Source organism: Mustela nivalis, assembly GCF_964662115.1.
Source record: "Mustela nivalis genome assembly, chromosome: 2".
Lineage (NCBI taxonomy): Eukaryota > Metazoa > Chordata > Mammalia > Carnivora > Mustelidae > Mustela > Mustela nivalis.
The window spans coordinates 96150443-96172059 of NC_139021.1; the positions used below are offsets into that span (position 1 = coordinate 96150443).

The 21617-nt window shown below is 46.0% G+C and overlaps 1 protein-coding gene across 6 annotated transcripts in view; it reads left to right on the forward strand.

Moving 5' to 3' along the window:
- Positions 1–21617, forward strand: part of DISC1 (DISC1 scaffold protein) — a 370404-nt gene that overhangs the window by 139877 nt on the left and 208910 nt on the right. For all 6 annotated transcript variants that reach the window (XM_082718906.1, XM_082718904.1, XM_082718905.1 and 3 more), the window contains exons 7-8: positions 10852–10906; positions 15083–15185. In XM_082718906.1, the coding sequence (XP_082575032.1) occupies positions 10852–10906; positions 15083–15185 (158 nt within the window). The remainder of the gene's footprint in view (positions 1–10851; positions 10907–15082; positions 15186–21617) is intronic.

Sequence of the window (21617 nt, forward strand, 5' to 3'; positions counted from 1 at the left end):
GCAGGCAGAGAGAGAGAGAGAGAGAGGAACAGGCTCCCCACTGAGCAGAGAGCCCAATGCGGGACTCGATCCCAGGACCCTGAGATCATGACCTGAGCCAAAGGCAGAGGCTTAACCCACTGAGCCACCCAGGCACCCCTGCTGTCATTTTTATTAACATATAATGTATTATGTGCTTCAGGGGTACAGTTCTGTGAATCACCAGTCTTACACAATTCACAGCACTCACCATAGCACATGCCCTCCCCAGTGTCCATCACCCAGCCACCCCATCCCTCCCCCCAACCCTCCAGTAGCCCTCGATTTCTTTCCTGAGGTTAAGAGTCTCTTGTGGTTTGTCTTCCTCCTGATTCCATCTTGTTTCACTTTTTTCCCTGCCTGCCCCCCACGACCCCCTGCCTTGCCTCTCAAATCCCTCATATCAGAGAGATCGTATGATAATCGTCTTTCTCTGATTGACTTATTTCACTTTTTCTGTCATATTCTGAACCACTTGCCCCGACCAAAGGTTAAAGGACTAAGCAGTAATTGGCAAGGTTGTTAATGTCAACAGATTCCTGTATTTTTTTTTTTTTTTAAATTCAAGAGCCAAATAATACCTGTTCCAGGGTGGCTGTCATTTTTCCCTTTATGTCCTTTCTAACTTGCTTCAGTGGCAATCTCTCATTTTTTTTAAGATTTTTTATTTATTTACTTGACGGATGGAGATCCCAAGTAGGCAGAGCAGCAGGCAGAGAGAGAGCAGAGAGCCCAATGCGGGGCTCGATCCCAGAACCCTGGGGTCATGACCTGAGCTGAAGGCAGAGGCTTTAACCCACTGAGCCACCCCAGTGCCCCGGCAATCTCTCCTTCTTAAACTTATTTTTACTAAACAAGACATGTGATGGAACTACAAATGGGGAGAGAGACAGAGGAGCAGGGAGAAGACTGTTTGAAGATGAAATGGATACTCCTCCTTTTCCGGAGCTTTTTGCTAAAATGGGACTTGAGCATCAGGCCACATGTACACAGGCAGGAGATGGACAGGCAGCTGCCAACAGACAGCAGACTTTCGCCGCAACTCTGTTCTGAGGGCTGAAAAATTGTGCCACACTTAGAAAAATGACAGATTTCTGGGCTCTATTTCTGCCTCTATCACCAACATCGCCTGGCACTTGATATAATCTATGTGTCTATGTGTCTTTTAGCCTCTCTAGCTCTCTTCAGATAAAATAATATTGGTAAGAGAATCTCCAATGGCAGAATAGTAAAAGAACTTTGGATGGTAGGATTGTTAAGTTTCTTAGAAATAACTTGGCTCAACTGCCTCACTTTGTGGGTCTGGAAAGTCTCTTCTCCAGAGAGAAGTGACTTCTTTAGAGTCTTGCAGACAGTTGTTGGGGTGGTGGAATTCCAGAGTCATTAATATTCCTGTGTTCAGCAAAGGTCAGATGAGAGCCTTCTTCAAAGGCTCGTCTTTGGGGCAGGAGTGCGGTTGGCATCTTGGGTGTGGACTAATCTGCTGGGCCAGGGATGGCACCAAGAGTGGTAGTGGCAGAAGGAAGCATAAAGAACAAAGGAAGACCACTTAAAGCACGAGAGAGTTTCTCTAGGACATGAACACAAAGGAGTCAGCTCAGGCCCACCTGACATCTGTGGCCCAAAGGAAGAGGAATCTCTGCCTGACCTTGTCTTCCCACCCTGGCATCTGTCCTTCCTGCCCTGGGATTCTGATGGGCAGACACCTGGCCTGCGTGTCCAAGAAATATCCACACCTTCAGAGTAGCTGCTGTTTGACCAGTGCTCAGGCCTGCAGGTATGTCCCCTGCAGGGAGTTCCACCCTGGGGAGGAACACCCGGAGAGGAGCCCTGTCCAGAAGCAGTCTCTTGTCTCTTTGGGAAGGCAGTCTGGTCCAGATTGGGATGGGCATGCATCTTTGGCCCAGTGGATGCTTCACTCCAAGAGTAGAGAGGATCATCAAAGGGCCCTGGACCTATGGGAACCATTGAAAGAATTACTAAGAGAGGGTACAGAGTCAAGTTTCTTATGAAGATTTTGAGTTATGCTTCTCTGAGTCTGGAGAAACAGGAACGACTAGTGGTTGGTTGCTATTTGACTGGGGTGTAGGGGTCTTCAAATAAATAGATACCGAATGCAGTGGTAGGTCATTGAGGAAGATGAGCAAGATACTCTAAGCATTGTCACTCTGAATCTTACAGAGTGGCCCTGTGGCCTTGGCTTTGGCAGCAGTGAGGACTCATTTGCACTGGCTGGAGACAGGCTCCAGGCAGATACCCGTGGCTGCCCTTTGACTAGTCCTGGTCCTTACTTCTGACCTCCTGGCTCTCCACACGTCTCCCTCCCCATGCAGTCTTCATTAGTTTGTTAGGGCTTCCATAATGAGGTACTATGGATGGGTGGCTTAAATACAGACATTTGTCATGTTTAGGTGTCCAAGATCAAGGTATGGGCAGGACTGACCCCTCTGACGACCTTGAAGGAAATGATCTGTTCCAAGTCTTTCTCCTTGGCTTATAGGTGACAATCTTCTCCCTGTGTCTCTTCCCACTGTCTTCCTCCTTTTATGTGTGTTTCTGAATCAAAATTTTTCTTTTTGTAAAGACACCAGTTATGTTGGAGTAGGGCCCACCTTTATAGGCTCTTCCTAACTAACTACATTTGCAATGACCCTATTTGCAAATCGGTCACATTCTGAGATGCAGAGTGCGGGGTGATTAGGACAAACTTTGGGGGAATACAGTTCAGCCAATACAGAGTCTATGAAGAGAAACTAGCCAAAAGAGATGTCAAAGAGAGGCAGAGTTCTAAGAGATGGGACTTGGGAAAAGGAGTGGAGATCTTACTGAGTAGACTCCAAGTTTTTAATCTCTTCTTCCTCATCTAAAGCTCTGCCTACAGCAAGATGGTGAAGAGCAGTCATGGCCTTTAATTTTCACTGGTGCTGGGACAGTCCTGGGAGGTGGGGACAGGGACGGTGCCTCCCACCATCCTGTGGTTTGAGCGTGCCTCCGATAGAGGAGGGGATGGTCCACCATGCTTCACCTAAAGCAGGTCCCTCTTATCCATTGGGAATGTTCCAAGACTTGCAATGGATACCTGAGACCACAGGGAGTAAGTACCAAGCCTCACCTATACTGTGCTCTTCCCTAAATACACTTATGATAAAGTTTGAGTTAGGAATTAGGCACAGAAAGAGATTGGCAACAATAACTAATGATAAAATAGAACGATTATAACAACGTATTATAATAAAAGTTACATGAATGTGGTCTCTCTCTCAAAACATCTCATAGTACCATGCTCACCCTTCTTGGGGCAATGTGAACGGATGAACGCCCATGGGAGGAGATGAAGTGAGGTGAATGATGGAGGCATATGACATAGCGTTAGGCGACAACTGACTTTCTGATGACAGCTCAGGACATCATCTGCTCCCAGACTGGTTGACTGCGGGTAACTGACACCATGGAACCATGGAAAGTGAACCACAAATGAGGCGGGGGCGACTGTATTCTTTAGGAAGAAGACAGGAAGCAAATATTACTCAAGTACCTACGATGTGCTGGCATCTTCTCCGTGAAAGATCATTGCCATTGACAGCTTTCTGTCTGGGGGGAGGAGGCAGAAGGAAACAATATATGTGATAACCAAGTTGGCCACATAGTAGGTTAGTAGGTAGTGACCACTGTGGGGACAGAACAGGAGAGGATACGAATGTGCAGATTTAAATGGGGCAGTCAGGCTGGGCTGCCTGAGAGGGTAAGATGAGAGCAAGGACTTGAAGGGGGGTTGGCTGGCCTGGTGCATGTCTCAGGGGCAGGGGGAGCATCCAGGCAGAGGGGCCTGTGCCCCCTAAGGCAGACTGGGGGCGCTGTCAGGAGGCCTCTGTGGCAGGACAGAGCCAAGAAGAAGGGGTTTGTGGGAGAGGCGACCAGAGACCTGATGGCAGGTGGGCTGCGCCGATCGCCGGCTTTCCCCGCGGGTGCTGGAGCCGAATCTGAGATGAGCGGTGGTGCGGGCAAAGCGAGGGTAGTGTTTGCGCAGGTCTCCTTCTGGCTCTGGACCAGGTTGGTTACCATGATTGATTTCCACCCCACCTTCCCTTCTCATTAGTGCTGAAAAGCAGTCTGTCCCTCCCCAAGCTGAATGTTTTATTATTGGAGTTTTTGACAGCAGTGTAGCATTCTCTCCATACTGTGGGGCTGTTTCAGAGAGCCCTTCTTGTTCCTAACCTGAGACTTGGGCCTTTGTGAGCTCCTATACGAAACCAGGGGTCCCATACTCATTTTGTTTTTTAAATCAAAGACATTTTTATGTAAACTTTTTTTAAAAGGGATTTTATTTATTTATTTAATTTACTTCCAGAGTGCGAGCTGACGGGGGGGGGGGTGGCGGAGGGAGAGGGAGAGAATCTCAAGCAGCCTCCGCGCTGAGCATGGAGCCTGACGCGGGGCTCTATCTCAAAACCTGAGATCTCATGACCTGTGCCAAAATCCTGAATTGGACGCTTAATGGACTGAGCCACCCACCTTATGCAAACTTTTCTTAAAGCCGTCCCTCGAATCCACAGCCCCCACGCTACCAGTAAGAGTGTTCGCCATTCTGCACATGTCCGTGGTAGCCTCTCCATCAGCCGCGTGGGTGGGTTGCACACGGAACGTCTGTGAGTCTGAAGTGAACAAAGGAGCCGCGTGTTGCCCTTTGTCCGCCTGCTGCTATGGAGAAGTGACTTTTATTGGGGGGAGGGTGGGACCTTAGAGTACCAGTATGTAGGATCTTAATAGCACATATAATTAATTGCATGTTAGTTTCAGTTGAAAATTGAGAAGTTCCCCCCATGGGTTGGGTTGCTGGGCAGTGTAACAAGGTATCGCAGGCTGGGCAGCTTCAGGAACAGAAATCTGCTGCTCACATTCTGGAAGCTAGAAGTCCAAGAGCAAGGTGGCGCTGACAGCTTTAGCTCCTCCGGAGCCCCTCTCCTTGGCTTAGTGAGGGCTGTCTGCCCCTGTGTCCTCACAGGGGAGGTCCTCACATGGTCTTCCCTCAGTGTGTGCGTGTGTCTGCATCTGGATTTTCCTTTTCCATAAGGACACCAGCCATGTCAGATTAGGGTTCCCCACCGTGCCCTTGCTTTATAACCCGATTGGCTCGGGAAAGACTCTGTCGCCAAATAAGGTCCCACGATTGGGACATCAATGTCATGAATCCAGGGGAGAGGGACACAATCAACTCAGAGGTGACTCCTTTGCCCTCAAGTCCTTTTGCGCCCACCAGCTCCAGGCCCCCCTCCCCCTGATGTGCTTTCTTGGCTGCACGTTATGGTCAGTGGTCTTGGTTTTCCTAAGGTTTCGTTTGTTGAGGGTACATGTCGGTTGTATGATTTAAACACCAGTTTGTGAGTAAGGAATAGTGGGCATTCACAGATACTGATAGTGATTGCACTGTACATTTAACATAATACTAAAATGGGATTCTAGAAGGCAGGCTGGACAGGGAGAGCATGCTTTGAATAAGGACAAAGCCTCCACGAGAGGCAGTACCGGTGAGTGGTTAGGAAAACGGACAGCAGGACCGCCCCATCACCAGCTGGGTAACCCTGGGGCAATTACTTAAACCTGTCATTGACTGAGTTTTCATGTCTGAAAATGTAGATATGCCAGTACCTACCTCACAGAGTTGTGAGACTATCACATGCTCACGTCCATTCGGAATATAGAAGAGATTTGGTACACAGTAAGTGCTCAATAAATGTTTTATACTGCGATTCCTAGGATGGCCACTTTGCACAAAAATACTCAGTTTGAGTAAATTAGGGCTGATCTGTTTGTTAAAATATTATCTGTGGAGACCGTGTATGTGCTTTCCAGCGTCGGTGTATTCGATCCGAGGAGACAGGTCCCATTTATCATCAATAATACACGAGCCTAAAAGAAACACGGGGACTAGTTTAATCATTGAAGTGCATGTAGCTCTTTTCTCTCTCTCTCTCTTTTTTAATAAACATTTAACTTACCTAATTCTGTGGTTTTCAATTTGAATTTCTGCTCCCGGAATTCTGGTTCATGGGCCATCGGGTGGTGGGGGGGGTACTAAGTGTGTGGGCTCAGTGTGACATCGCTGGAACCCCACGCCGGACACCCACCCTCTGTCAGAGTGGACCCCTTGTCATGGATTTTATATATGGGGTTGCAGTTGTATGTGAAACTTGTCCGGAAGAGTTGTGCTGCTAAAAATAGCTTGAAAACCACTAGCCTACTATGAACATTATTCATATCTTTCTGCCCCCCATTGCTTTCATTCCGTGTATACCCCAGGGATGCAACTAATGTTAATATTAGCCTGAGCAAAACATAATTAAGAAGGTAAATCTACTGCAAAAAGTAATACCGCATAAATTAAATAAATTAAATATAAATCAAATCAAATATGAAACAATGCATTCAATTATCTGCATCACTGCTTCCCTGCTCTAACATGGATATTGGAGAGGAGACTCGTTTTCTTTCTGGGTCAGGACCAGAGCCCGCCAAGACCAGTGAATTGTGTCCGCCCCTGGGAGGCTGGTTCTCGACCTATGGAGCATGAGTTAAAGGCACCGCTGTTGGGTCCGCTGAATTTTCCGGGGCAGTAAGTGGACGCATCATCCGTCCCTCTTCATTGTTAATGCCCGAACTAGTCTTTGTGTGTGGCTGCACACACCGACTCATAAAACACTATTCAGTGCTCATGATGTAGGACTGATGTTGTGGTGAACTGTTTCCTGCAAAGCAGTGAGTTGCAGGGACTCCCATCAGCCTGGTAAGGGAAAGTGCCTTTCTGCAGAACTGCGGGGACTTTGAAGCATGGACGGCAGAACTTAGCAGCATGAAGCTAGTGCTGCTTCCAGAATCAGAGGCAGAGCCGGTACCGGTGCCTCTTCGACACCTTCTGTCCTTCTCCCCCCAGCATCTTGAGTGGCTGGGTCCACTCCCTGCTCTCCGTGCTCCCATGCGCTCAAATTTACATCCTCTCAAAAGACCTGGCCTGCATGCCGCCGGCTAGAATTCTCCAGGCAGGACTCCGGATGTGCGTTCTCACCTCTCCCACCAAGCACACTCGGGCTGGTCCTATTGTGACTCCTGAATCTAGAACATCCTGCTGCTGCGTGCCCTGGTCTATGTCAGCTCGAGGGGGTGCTCCTCTTCCGCTGAATGTTCGTCTGAAGGGGGGATGAGTTGTTTAGAAGGGACCTGGAACTCTGCATCAAAAACTAATGATGTACTTTATGGTGAATAACATAATTAAAAAAAAAAAAGAAAGCAAATACTAACATCTGTGAAATCCGTATGCTGAGTACACAGGATTCTCTTATATTTATATTTATTTTTATTCTACATATCTGCAGTTTTTAAAATTATTTGTTTATTTATCTTTTATTAACATAGAAGGTATTATTTGCCCCAGGGGTATGGGTCTGTGAATCATCAGGCTTACACACTTCACAGCACTCGCTATAGCACATGCCGTCCCCAGTGTCCATCACCCCACCACCTCATCCCTCCCACCCCTCTCCCCTCGGCCACCCTCAGTTTGTTTCCTGAGATTAAGAGTCCCTTATGGTTTGTCTCCCTCCCAATCCCATCTTGTTTCATTTTTTGCTTTCCTACCCCCTAAACCCTCCACCCTGCCTCTCAACTTCCATATCATATCAGGGAGATCATATGATAATTGTCTTTCTCTGATTGATGTATTTCGCTCAGCATAATACCCTTTAGTTCTATCCACATTGTTGCAAATGGCAAGAGTTCGTTTCTTTTGATGGCTGCATAGTATTCCATTGTATATATATACACCACATCTTCTTTATCCATTCATATGTCGATGGACATCAGGGTTCTTTGCATATTTAGGCTATTGTGGACATTGCTGCTATAAACATTTGGGTGCACGTGTCCCTTTGGATCACTAATTTTGTATCTTTAGGGTAAATACCCAGTAGTGCGATTGCTGGGTTGTAGGGTAGCTCTGTTTTCAACTTTTTGAGGAACTGCCATGCTTTTCTCCAGAGTGGTTGCACCAGCTTGCATGCCCACCAACAGTGTAGGAGGGTTCCCCTTTCTCCACATCCTCACCAGCATCTTTCATTTCCCGACTTGTTAATTTTTGCCATTCTAACTGGTGTGAGGTGGTATCTCATTGCGGTTTTGATTTGTATTTCCCTGTGCAACGTGGAGCACTTTTTCATGTGTTGGCCATTTAGATGTCTTCTTTGCTGAAATGTTTATTCATGTCTTCTGCCCATTTCTTGATTAGATTATTTGTCCTCTAGGTGTTAAGTTTGATAAGCTCTTGGTAGATTTTGGATACTAGCCCTTTATCTGTATATCTGTAGTGTTTTATAATTAAAGAGAAAAATTGCAATGTTAAAAAAAAAATAGAAGGGGCCTGCCCTAGCTTCAGGGAAGGAATGGAAATGAATTTGCTTGTACTCAGAAGTCATAAGTTGGTGGAGGTGATGATGTTCAAAACCAGTTCTTACAGCTGAAGAACAGCAGCAATGTGCTAATTGGCCACCTCCCTTGGATACTTTGTTATCCCTGCCAAAGAAATTTTTTCTGACCTCAATCCCCACAGACCCCAGAAAATCTGACCTTCCCTGTATTTGCAGCTCTCCATTTTGCTAAGTAACCTTTTCTCTTCCAGTACCTATACCTTTTTTTTTTTTTTAATGTTTTTCTTTTGGGCTACTGTTTGAAGCAATGAGATGTTGAGGGCAAGAACCAGGTCTTATGCTCTGAGTTCCCAGTTTACTAGGTGTCCAGGAAATGTTGAAAGAATTAATGAGTTTGTGAAGAATGAATGAATGAATGAATGAATGAGAAGATCCAGAGCATATGTTTCCACTGTTTCTCAGCATCAACATAATGAAAGGATCACCACCTTCCATTCCTTCCTGCCTTCTGTCCCTCTGTGCCTGCTTTGGGCCTCGCAGCTGGGCTTCTGCTGAAGGTGCCTGCTTGATTCTTCCAAGTCACTTCCCATAGTGCTGACCAAGTAATTTTCCAGAAATACCCCATTTCTTTCCTATTGCTTTCCTGCACAAAACTAGAGTGATTTCCCCTTGCCTGTGGGATAAAGCTCAGAACTGCTTAGCCCAGCCTTCAATATTGACTCTACCTTGTCCTTGATATTCCTTTAAGAATTATTTTGATTGTAAATATTCTAAGCACATTGAAAAATATAACATATACTCATTTACCCACCACTGAGATTAAACAAATATTAGCATTTCCTTCACTTATTTTCCTAAATAAACGAGCACACATTGCAGATGTGGACTGATTTCTCCCTTCTATCCCTCCCCCCCACTTCCCCATTCCCATTAGAAACAATCCTTCCCCTTCTTGTTCATCATAGTTCACCTCTGTGAGCCATATGGGCCAGCTGGACTCCTCTTTTCTCTGAACTTTCATTATTCCTTCTTTTCCCTTGAGACCCAATTCACTTTCCACCTCTTCCAGGAAGCTCTCCCACTAATACCATAGTTTTCTAAATTGTTACCGACCTTACTGTTTCCCCTGTGCCCTTGGAGACAGTATCTGCCTGTGATAGTTTTTTTTTTTTTTTTTAAGATTTCATTTATGGGGCGCCTGGGTGGCTCAGTGGGTTAAGCCTCTGCCTTCGGCTCAGGTCATGGTCCCAGGGTCCTGAGATAGAGCCCCGCATCGGGCTCTCTGCTCAGCAGGGAGCCTGCTCCCCCCCGCCACCTGCCTGCCTCTCCACCTACTCGTGATCTCTGTCTGTTAAATAAATAATAAAAAAAAGATTTCATTTATTTATTTTTGAGAGAAAGAGTGCCTGAACAGGGGAGGAGTGGTGGTGGGGGGGGAGAATCTCAAGCAGACTCTGCACTGAGTGTCGAGCCTCACATGGGACTCAATCCCATGACCCCGAGATCATAACCTGAGCTGAAACCAAGAGCTGGATGCTTAACTGACCGAGCCACCCAGCTGCCCTTGCCTGTAACAATTTTTTGGAAGCAGTTTGACCTTAACACTGGGTTCCTATCCTCGATAGTAAATTTTTCATCTTGCTTTGTATTGTAGTTGATTGTCTGTGTGTACTTCCTCTCTTTTAGGTAACAACACTGAGAATAAGATCTGATTCTTAGTTTTATCCATGTGTCCATCCATCCGTCCACCCATCCATTCTGTAGATCTTGACTGAGTGCCTCCTTATAAGCTGCAGGAATTGTCTTAAGCAGTAGGGATACAGGAGTGAACCCAACTGATGGTTGCTGCAGTGATGGAACTTACATTCCAGTGGGGTAGAGAGAAATTACCTGAATAAATGAATGTGTCAAGGTGAATAGAGCTAAGGAGAAAAAGGAGGAAAGGATAAGCCTAAAGAGAGTGAGGATATTCTATACTTCAAGTATACGTATCTCCTATATGCTCTACTTCGCTGCTAAACCCGGAAAGCGCTCAGTGCACATTTGTTGGATTAAACAGTGGGCCCAGATAGACAATGTCTGATTACTGCTCATGAAATGCTACCCTGTGTAGATCATCCTTCTTGGAAGGTAGGGCTATAAGAATGTAAAATTTTCACCCTTTGCTTCCGGGACATCTGTCTCTATGGACTATAGAGATGTTTACTATGGAAAGAACAGATTTAAGTACTAGCCTAAGTGGAGCATAATTAGGAAGGGGAAATCTGCTTCCTAGCAACTTGCTAATTCCAAAGTCAAATTCCCACTGTTCCTCAGCCTTTGCGCTGATGGAAAGTTCACCATTTCACAGTATTTCTGTATGTTGTGGTATGGAACTATAACTTCAAGAAGACCAATGTCCTCTTTCTCATTCTTCTAGCCTCCAGGAACAGATAAAATCCCTCAACTTGTCCCTTAAGGAAATCACTGCTAAGGTAAGTACATTTATATGTCCATTTTCTAAAGTCTTTCAAGTTTTCTTTTGACTTAATATCATGTCTAGCTCGCATGAAATTTCAGGCTAGCTCATGGCTATGAAAGAAGTGAGGACGTTATAGAGCCATTCGACAGGCCAGGCAATGAGCGCAAAGAGCTGGTTAGGAGGGCTGTTGCCCTGGTGGAGGTCCTGGCTTCTGGTCCCCCAGGAATTGACTGGTTCGGCCTTTGCCTCCCCGGAGCTGCCAGTGTTAGGGAATGGAAAATGAGTGCTTTTGGGTACCATCAAATGCCTTTGCATGAAAAGGCTTTGCAGATGGGAGTAATCTGAAACATTAATTGTTTTTCTTCCAGGGAGACAGATTCCTGGGATCCTCACAAACAGGTTTTGGAAAAGGCATAGCAGAAGTTTTTATAAACGCTTTAAGCTGACTTCAGAATCATTTTGCCTATATTCTCTGCCATTTATACTTCATGCCAGGACCTTGGATTGCATACAGATAGCGCACTCCTGCATTATTCCCCGGGAACACATAGCCAACTCAATTAAATAGCCAATGTCATGGTTAGTTAGGATAAGCACAGTTTACAAAACAAAATCCTTCCCTGCAGAGATAGTTCTGTGTGAGCGAGTTATTGACACACTGAGAAGCAGGATCAGTTACTCTGTGAATCACCGAATGGGCAGCAGAGAACTGGGATGAATCGTTAATTATTTGCGTTAGGTCTGGGAGCCAGGGCTGGTTATAGGATGGTCAGGATGTACCCAAGAACAGGTGTCTGAGTGGAGAGCAAAGCAGGCGAGAGTCCACTGGCCTGGAAGGAATGTTCTCTTGCCCTCCCCCAGCGCCCAGGAGTGAGATCAGGGAGACCTGCCAGCAGGCTTGTGTGTCACCACAGCTGGGCTGAGACTGGGGCTGTGTTGTTGGCAAAAGTGTCCACAGGTCTTCCTCGCCCTTTTTTTTCAGTTTTTGTGTCCATTTTCTGAAAAACGAAACAAAACAAAACATTAAATGATTGTACTACAAAGTCATACGGTGGCAGTTTGAGAGGCAGTGATGTCCCACCAGAAGACTTGCCCGAAGACGTGCAAGACGAGACCCAAGGGGCGGCTTTCTGCAGAGCCGCAAGAGGAGCAGAATCCCCAGGCAGGGCTTCAGGAAAGGGCTTTTGTCATGGGTTCTCCCGTTGCACAGGGCTTAGAGACCTTCTTCCCTGCTCAAGAGACACTGACTTGGTTTACCCCTTCTGTCCCATGAAGCGGGAGGGGAAGTGCTAGAGGGCATACTGGAATTTCTGTTCAGTATGTTTGAATGATGTCACCGACTAGTACTCATGTTCTGTGGTGTCTGCCACGTGACCTTCAGGCAGAGCCCCTGGGGCGGTTTGGAGATACCAAAGCTTCCTGCCTGGGACGGGGGCAGGAGTATTCCTTCTCCTGTATTTTCTGGTGTAAACATGTGCCATTTATCTGGTGCATCCCAACTGCTACACAGAATTAACTTGTGGAAGTACTCTGGCGTGTGGGTTTGTTGAGTAGAAGAACATGCTGTGTGTGATCTAAACGAGTCCCTGTCCCAGCAGTGAGCAGAGAGGTGTGCCTCGTACAGAACATGTGTGGTGTTGATATGGGAGTGTATTTTCTAGGACATTTTATATTATGCACACACATATATTAACATATGCACACGATAGTGGGATTTGTTGATAATCTCCAGCTACTGCTAAATCTCTTGGATTTGCCCAAATGCCAAAAGTGATTGGCTTTGTTTGCATACCTTCTCTAACGCACTTATGAATAACTCCTAATTCCCTTGCTTTTTGAGGGGATTAAGGAATTCATAGCTAAGATTTTAAAATGTAAATCTAAAAGCTTCATTTGATAATGAGTTCCTCAGGGTCCCATTTTACCTGGAAATATAAAGGAGATGCAGATTTTTGGGGGGTATGTACGTGTGTGTTTAAGTGGGTGTGTATGTCCGCACAGACATGAGTGTGTGTGTGCGTGCACTCTCTCTCACGTGTGTGTGTGTGTGTGTTTGGGGACATATATTAGTCCACACAGAATTAAGACTGCCCAGTCACACAGAAACAGTTTTATACTGTGGACTGGACTGACTCATGACTCATGACCTTAAATACATAGGTCTGATACTCTTTTGATTCTTCCCTCAAAGAGAGATGGAACCCTCCTTCATTCATTACATTTCTTTGGCGCTTTTGGTTCCCCAAACCAGGTAATTAAGGGATAAATGAGATGGAAGAAATAGCTGGAAATAAACGGAGTATCTGGAGATTGGTAGATACTGGATTACATCCAGCAGTGCTTGAAAGAATGTACATTGCAATTTAATAAGATTTAGAAAGACAGTCTCCTATTAATAGTGACAGCTTGAAGGATAGATTTGCTCAACAAAGGAGAAGCTGACCCAATTATGATTAACAGAAGCTGTTAACTAAAATCAGGAAGACCGAACATACATTGGATGAGACATAAGAATTATGGGTGGTGTTACAGGCTTAGCAGAAGTGTTCTCAGACATCCAGTGACATTCTTACACGGATGGAAGGGGATGGGCCTGCCGTCGGGCCCTGGGCCAACCCAAGACCCAGTGCTATGGGGAAGTTTCCAGAGCCTCTTCTTTTTAACACCCAAATGTGGGTGTTCTGACTTCCGACAAATCTCAGGACCATTTAGAGGGTCTCGGAATTCTCACTTGGGGCAGGGGAATACTCATCGCTGCTGATGTTAGCTGAGGCGTGGAGGCCATCACACTGTGGTCTTGACCCAGAGAATGAGTTTTGTGGTCTGGGAAGTTACAGCTGCTTGATGGAAAAGAACATATTTAAGGCCATGAAAGAAATAATATAACATTTTAGGCAGGATGGGTGAGGTCTGCTTGGATTCCAAAAATAATTTCATTTTCTGTCTGTGATAAGCAGAACAATTCTACTTGATGGTATCTATTAAGATCTATATTCTTCTGGGGAAATTGAATTTTAAATTTTCTCTGGGTTCTAGGAACCCAACTGGGTTAATTTTAGTTTTTGAATGGAATCAAATTTTTAGGAAGAAAAGAGGGATCCTTTGTAGACCACCCCAAAAGTCTCCATACGCACGTTTGTTGTTATTCAACTGAGCTATGTGCTTTTGTTGAACTGGAGGTTTTTTTAGGTAGCTCACTAGTGAGGGAGTAGATAGCAATCAAATATGAGGTTTTTGCTTTAAACAAAAGAAAAAAATGTGATGTTTTGGTTTCAAACAAAATAAAAGATAACCCAAGACATTTGGAAAAGAAAAGTGGGATTTAAAGTTTTGCTATTTTTGAAAGAGCGAAGAAAAATGTAGGAAGTGTTTGGGTGTCCTGAAAAAATACATGATAAAACCCGTCAACCTCGCTGAGGTCTCCTTGTCTGTTTTTCAAGTCTGAGTTGCCAGGAATAGAGTGAAGTCCCTGTTCACACAGAGCTTGCATCCTCGTGGAGAGAGATGCTAGGAGAACAAGAATAAAACAGATAGTGTCTGCTGGGGAAGACATGTAGGGAAAGGCCCCTTGAGGGGAAGGAGGAAGGGGAGGCAGGGTTGAGGGGCCCGCTATTTTATATGGGTAACCGGCCAGGCCTTTCTTCCCATGTGACGTCTGAGCAGAGCCCCGAAAGGTGTGAGTGGGCTAATTACACTTGGAGCCAGAATGTTTCAGGCGGAGGAAGTAACCCTGGGGAGGGCGTAGGCAGGGTGGGGAGGTTTTCTGGTTTGTGGTTGTGCTCTGGTCTGTTAGCTCTTGTCATTTTTGTGGGTGGGTGTGGTGAAGGTGTGGACCTGAGGCTTGGAGTGTGCCAGCGCTCGCTCCCTCCCGCCATCCCCCTCCGTCTCTGCTTCCCTTCCTTCCTTCCTTCCTTCATCTTCCTTCCTGCCTTTTTCCCTCTTCTCTCTCTCTCTCTCTCCCTTCCTCTCTCTCTCCTTCCTTCTTCCCTCCTTCCCTCCCTCCCCTTCGCTCTTTCTTTCCTTTTTCCTTCCTTCCTTCCATCCTTGTCTACTTTTAAATAACTCCCCTCCATTACTCTTTATCACCCCCTCAATTGCTTTTAAACCCAGAAATCCTGACGGGCCGCCCCATTGCCTTCTGGTTTTTACCTGACCAAATGACGTGTCCTGGCTCTTCCTCTCCCCCTAGGTGTGTATGAGCGAGAGACTCGGCAGCACTCTCAGGAAAAAAGTGAGTGACATTGAAGACCAACTCCCGGTGTTGCTTGAAGCCAAAATGCTGGCCGTTTCAGGTAACTGGCTGTGGAGGGGAGTGGGGGACACTGAAACGGTGGAGGGGCATAGTGCCATCTGCCTCCGTCTCCAGGTTTCAACCTCGAGTAATGTTCTACCTCTTACTTAGGTCATACTTGGACATTTCAGAGCATTTGTGGGAAGTCTCCCTAAAACTCATGGACTGATTGGGCAGCATGGCCTCCTTGTAAGACTATTAAAACTGTGTATGCACATGTAGTGAAATAAGAAGTTATCTGCGTCCTATTTTGGACTTCTGGTTTCTGATTCTTGAAGACAGGAGAGGTGCTCTGGAGACCTTGTAATCCCAGCAGATGTTTCAGATGTTTACGTAGTTGCCATGTGTGTCTGTAGAGGCTCGCAGGTTGTTGGGTGTGGTTGCCCCTTCCTATAAGGAGAGAGAGTAACTGGAGCTAAAGTAATACACTTAATTTACCATCCCAGTCGGAGATGGTAGATTCCTAGAGGATTCTCGGTGTATCATCATCACTCCGTCATCTGGTAGTTCTTAGGGATACATTTTCCCATTCATTAGTAGGTCTCTGAAAATAATATCGTACCCTGTGCTGTTATTTTATTTCATTTTCATAACAGCTGTGTTAGGTAGGTGGAAGAGATGCAGGGTCCCAGTGAACAGATTAGGAGATTGAGGCCCTGGGATGTGTCCTTTGGTTAAGTTCACTCAGTTAGCTAAGTGGTGGCAGAGCAAGGGCTCATGTTCAGGCGATTTGTAGCTGCTTCTTCTTCTTCTTTTTTTTTTTTTTTAAGATTTTATTTATTTATTTGACAGACAGAGATCACAAGTAGGCAGAGAGGCAGGCAGAGAGAGAGGAGGAAGCAGACTCTCTACTGAGCAGAAAGCCCGACGCGGGGCTCGATCCAAGGACCCTGGAATCATGACCCGAGCCGAAGGCAGAGGCTTTAACCCACTGAGCCACCCAGATGCCCCCGATTCATAGCTTCTTAATCCAGCTGTGTCATGACATCCTCCAAGGATTCCCTGACTTTGATAGGTTGAGTGACCCTACAGCTCACCGGCTTCAGAAGCATCATAAAAAATTTAACAAAAAGGTATAATAATTACATGTATGGGTTTTAAATGGCATTTTAAGAAGGAATACAATAATTGGCAGCTTCTGCTCTCCAGATCATTAAACAACTAATGTTGGCAGCTAACGAGCAATTTGGCTCCTGGTGCAGTCGGGCATGTTATTTACAACCAGAGCAACATCGAAATGAGAGTGTGGGGCTCGGCTCTCAACAGCTTCACATGCCATTTACTTGAAATTATGGCCCCATTTGCTAAGAGAAAAAAAAAAAGATTGAACGTAATCTTGCTTCTGAGTTAGTGTTTTTGCCTTTCTTAATCCATTTATCTTCCTGAGGAACACAGGTGGATGGGTCTCTGTTAAGCCTGAGGGAGGAGATGGTCACGAAGGTAGCACAGAAAATCCTCTCTCCAATGTGAATAATCTCCTTTTAGAATCCCAGGGAAGGGGTGCCTGAGTGGGTTGGGTTGTGGGTTGGCTGAGTGGGTGGCTGAGTGTGTGGCTGAGTGGGTTGGGCCTCTCTGCCTTCGGCTTGGGTCATGATCTCAGGGTCCTGGAATCCAGCCCCGAATCAGGCTTTCTGCTCAGCGGGAGCCTGCTTCCCCCTCTCTCTCTGCCTGCCTCTCTGCCTACTTGTGATCTCTGTTTGTCAAATAAATAAATAAATAAAATCTTAAAAAAAAAAAAAAAGAATCCCAGGGAAAATTCTTCTGGTGGTACATTGCCTATGGGGCCTGTGTTTCATGTTTAGTTCTTTGATCCGCTGAGAGCACCTGTGAGGCCTGATCGGAGGAGGGGTGACCTGAATTAGCTGGGATGAGAACTCCCCCCTTCACCTTGCTAGTTCCTGATTACTTTGTAGGCTGTTGGCAAACAGGCTTTCCAGTCACAGGCTGTCCCTGTGGGCCGTGCCAGTGCCAGAGTGGGTATCATTCTGTACATATTGTGCGTTCTGTTTGCTTTTGAGCTGAGCTCCACAGCAGGGAGGATCTGAGCAGGGAAAAGGCACGTCCTGTCGGGTCTTGACAGACCTATCTTCGTGAGTTCAGAATGGCAAACCCTCACTCCGTTAGACAAAAGCCATGACAAACGTCTCCAAGAGAAAGAAGCCTTTTCCCATTTGGTCAGCCTGCGGAAACGCTGAGGGGCATTGCCCTCAGGAAGGTTGGATGCCCTCTTGATTGAAGAGGGTCTTAGAGGGTTCCTTTAAGATTCCCAGAGCAGAGTGGCGCCTGGGTAGCTCAGTGGGTTAAAGCCTCTGCCTTCGGCTCAGGTCATGGTCCCGGGGTCCTGGGATCGAGCCCCACATCGGGCTCTCTGCTCTGTGGGGAGCCTGCTTCCTCCTCTCTTTCTGCCTACTTGTGGTCTCTCTCTGTCAAATAAATAAATAAAATAAATAAATAAATAATAAATAAATAAATAAATATCTTTAAAAAAAAGATTCCCAGAGGGCCTTTTTTCTGAAAGTTTCTTTGCTTCACTCCTTGATTTGGTTTATAGACTGAGACCTTCTCTTAATGTAAGAATGCTTTGCTATCTGCAGAGACTGGAAATAAGAGATGGTTTTATAGTCAGATTCACGAAGTCCTAGCTCATTTATGTTTAACAGTGAGTTCATTCTTTCTTTCTTTTTTTTTTTTAGATTTTGTTTATTTATTTGAGAGAGAGAGCAGAGTGAGAGAGAGAGCATGAGTCGGGGAGCGGGGGCAGGGGCAGAGGCAGAGGCAGAGGGAGAAGCAGGCTTCCTGCTGAGCTGGGAGCCTGAATGGGAGCCTGAAATAGGGCTCGATCCCAGAACGCTGGGATCATCTCCTAAGCCAAAGGCAGATGCTTAACTGCCTGAGCCACCCAGGCTCTGTAACCTGATGAGTGTCCCAGTCTTCATCTGCAGGCAGCCTGCCCTCGCTCTGACTGTTTCCTGTCCCTTAGGCTCCAAGCCTGGCTCCCTGATGCCCAGCTTCTGGTCTTGCCCTGATACTGACATGGTGTGTTCATTTCTGGCTCCCGCCTTTCCCTGCTTGGATCACCCACTGTTGTTGATGCCGTCCATCTGTTGAGTCACTCTGCTATTTTTCCCTTGGCTTTGCTGGGCATTCAGAAGACAGTCAATAAGAGTAATTATGTTAAGAAAAAATGCACCTCATTTGTTGATTGCTGATCCCTAGAATCTGTTATTTTCATACTTCCTTTGGGTCATCCCTCCGTTTGTGGTATATTTCCTTGCCCACCTGCTTCCTGTCATTTGTTTCCAAGGGACAAACAGTTCAGATCATCATTTATTCCTAAGTAGCATACCAAGATGTCTCAGGTACTCCAAGCCAATTTCTTTTTTTTTTTTTTAAATGATGGTTCTATCCAATTTGATTTTTCTTTACAGAGAATAAAAATAAGCTGCAATTCAAATACCTTAGTGTCTACATAGAAGTGTATCTAGGCACAAACAAGGTTTTCTAGATAAGCTCAGAATGTCTCCCTCTCTCTAAAAAATTTACATCAATGGCTGGAGGAGATGAGATGCCCAGCAGAGATGTTTCAAAGATGATGTCTGTCCAGTGTGGAAATAAATGAGACCCACCAAATGAGAAGACGTGAAAGCTGTTTCAGAACTTACGGTGGCAAGGGAGTCAGCCACCATTACCCGTGTTTTGGCAGAGACTCAAAGGCAGGCAGAAAAGTGGGAAAGCTTTGCAGTAGAAGAAGGGGAAGGCTTCAGGTATGTTCTGACGGGAGGCTGGGGAAGTGAGAGGCAGGCTAATTAGAGAGCATCCCGTGTGATCGTTTCAGAGAATGTATTTGGCTTTTTCTGGCTGGTGCTAAGTTGGAAGCAGGGACAAAAATTAGGGAAGCTGTCAGTTATTAATAAAATCCTGGCCATTTTGGACCAATTATTATAGAAATGATTGTTCAGTTTCCTGGATTATTACTAGAATAACAATCTTTCTTCCTAGGGACTGCCTTGGAGCAGGCTGGCTTCCTGGACTGGTTCTTGTAGATATGGGGGTTCATGTCCCCCAGGAGGATTGCGTTCGGTTGCTGGTGAGAGTGCAATTTGTAGAGATGATCTGGCCATTGTCATTTATCTCTCACTAGGTACCATACTTTCTCACACTGTTAGAGGCAGTCTGTGTTTTACGTAAAATCCGTGTGTTTGAGTGTTTTGTTCCCCGTCTTCTCTGTGAAGTATGTGGCCATCTAAAATGCCTGATGTTCAAAAGGGCTCTGCTCACAGAAAATGCTTTTTGCTCTCTCAGGAAATCATAGTGATGGGAAGAAAGCAACAAAACAGACAGAAAATGGCCAATTCCAGCCAGAAGAGCTTCTGTGGCGAGGTGGCGGCATGGTGTGGGGAGTGCTGGCCCAGGGGATGGTCACTTGTGTTTGTTCTGCTGGTACAAGCTCCTAGCACAGAGCCTTGATATGGCTGAGGGGGAGGCTTTGAGTGACAGAGCATGAGGTCTTGCCTAACCACATGTACTGGAGCTTGGAGTCCCTCAAAGGTACGGTGTTATGCCAGAAGAAAGAGTCAGGACTCTGTTATTTTTGGAGTTTGATGATTTTTAGTACTGGATTTCCTTCTTTCATTCTTTTTTTTTCCAGTAAAGAAGGTTAGCTCAAATTTGGGGGTGTAAACGTGAGTGATTTTAGGAGGATCGTTACAGATGGAGATGTCTGTGGACTTCTGCAGTACACCGTGTGTGTGTGAGTGTGTGTGCATGTGCATGTTTGTGGCATGTCCCCCTAGATGAAAGTCATAGTGAGTGCTGGAGACTGATGGGTGACACAGCCTACCCAGGTGCAGGACTCCTTCCCCAACCCCCTTCGTGTTCCCTCCCTTTATGGGTGACAAATCACTTCCTGAGCTGTATTTGGTAGAATAGCACCTAACACGAGGTTGGAAAAACCCAGTTCAAGTTCAGTAACCTCATGTGGGATCTTAGAACTCCAAAACTTTGTGACCTTGAGAGGGTGACTCCCTGGGTCTTAGTTTCTTCTTGGAAATCAAGGACAATCATTATAAGATCCCCATCCTGGCTTGTTGGAAGGGCCAAGTGAGACCATTGCTCTAACTAGAGCTCCATTGTCAACCAAGTCAGACTCTCAAATAATGACCTCAGAAAAGGAAGCCCAGACATTGTGAAGTGGAGGAGGGAGAGATTTGAGTTCATGATGAAGGATAAAATTAGAAGGAACAGAGTGGATAAAATCAGTGTTGGCCTTAGAATTTTTAGCTGGAGGGTTTTAATGGTGGCCTTTGTGGAATAAAATATTTTGACAGGTGTTTTATTTTTTTATTTTTTTTTAAGATTTTATTTATTTATTTGACAGAGAGAAATCACAAGTAGGCAGAGAGGCAGGCAGAGAGAGAGAGGAGGAAGCAGGCTTCCTGCTGAGCAGAGAGCCCGATGCGGGACTCGATCCCAGGACCCTGAGATCATGACCTGAGCCGAAGGCAGCGCGGCCTAACCACTGAGCCACCCAGGGGCCCCTTGACAGGTGTTTTAAAGAGCCTCTGTGCAGGCCCAGGTAGGGTTCTTTTGCTGGAGAGCAGGCAGGTGGACGTGCGGGATGATGGCAAAGGCAGGACAGTCGTCTGCACAAATCCTCCCATGGCATTTAGGAAGGGGCCCATTAGAGTCACAGAGATTGGGGTCACGGTGTCACTGATGGGACTTCCTTCAGGGATCAGTGTTTACTTTTCTGTATTTTCATCACAGAGCTCTTGGCCAGTTTCAGTAATCAGGGAGGACTAAATCAAGCCATGATTTACCTCATGGGCTTGGAATAGAGCCCCAAATGCTTATGAAATAGTAACGGGGGCAGTGTAGCATTTCATCATGGCTTTGGTTGTGGTAGTAACTGTCTCTTGGGGAATTTGCACTCTTTCTGCATATATAAAATGTGCACGTCTCTCACTATACATTTTCCCTCAGGATCAAGGAAGGGACCCAGGTTTTAACTCATGATCTCTCTCAAGTTTTATTAAGGGTCCTGGCCTCGAGAGCTTGCTGTGAGTTGCAGGGCATCTGAGAACGTGTTTCCTGCCATCCCAGCAAACCTTCTGTGCAGGCACTTCCCTGCCTAGGTAGTCTTTTCTATTTTCTTTTTTTAAAGATTTTACTCATTTATTTGAGAGAAAGAGAGAGAGAGAGCACGAGATGGGGAAGGGTCAGAGGGAGAAGCAGACTCCCGCTGAGCAGGGAGCCCGACGTGGGGCTCGATCCCGGGACCCCGGATCATGACCTGAGGCAAAGGCAGCCGCTTCACCGACTGAGCAACCCAGGTGCCCCCTCTGACTTATTTTCTCTCTGAACTGTTTGTAGAAGGAGATTGCACACTGTGGTGTATTCTGCTTTGTGTCCCTGGAGACACCATTGGCGCCCA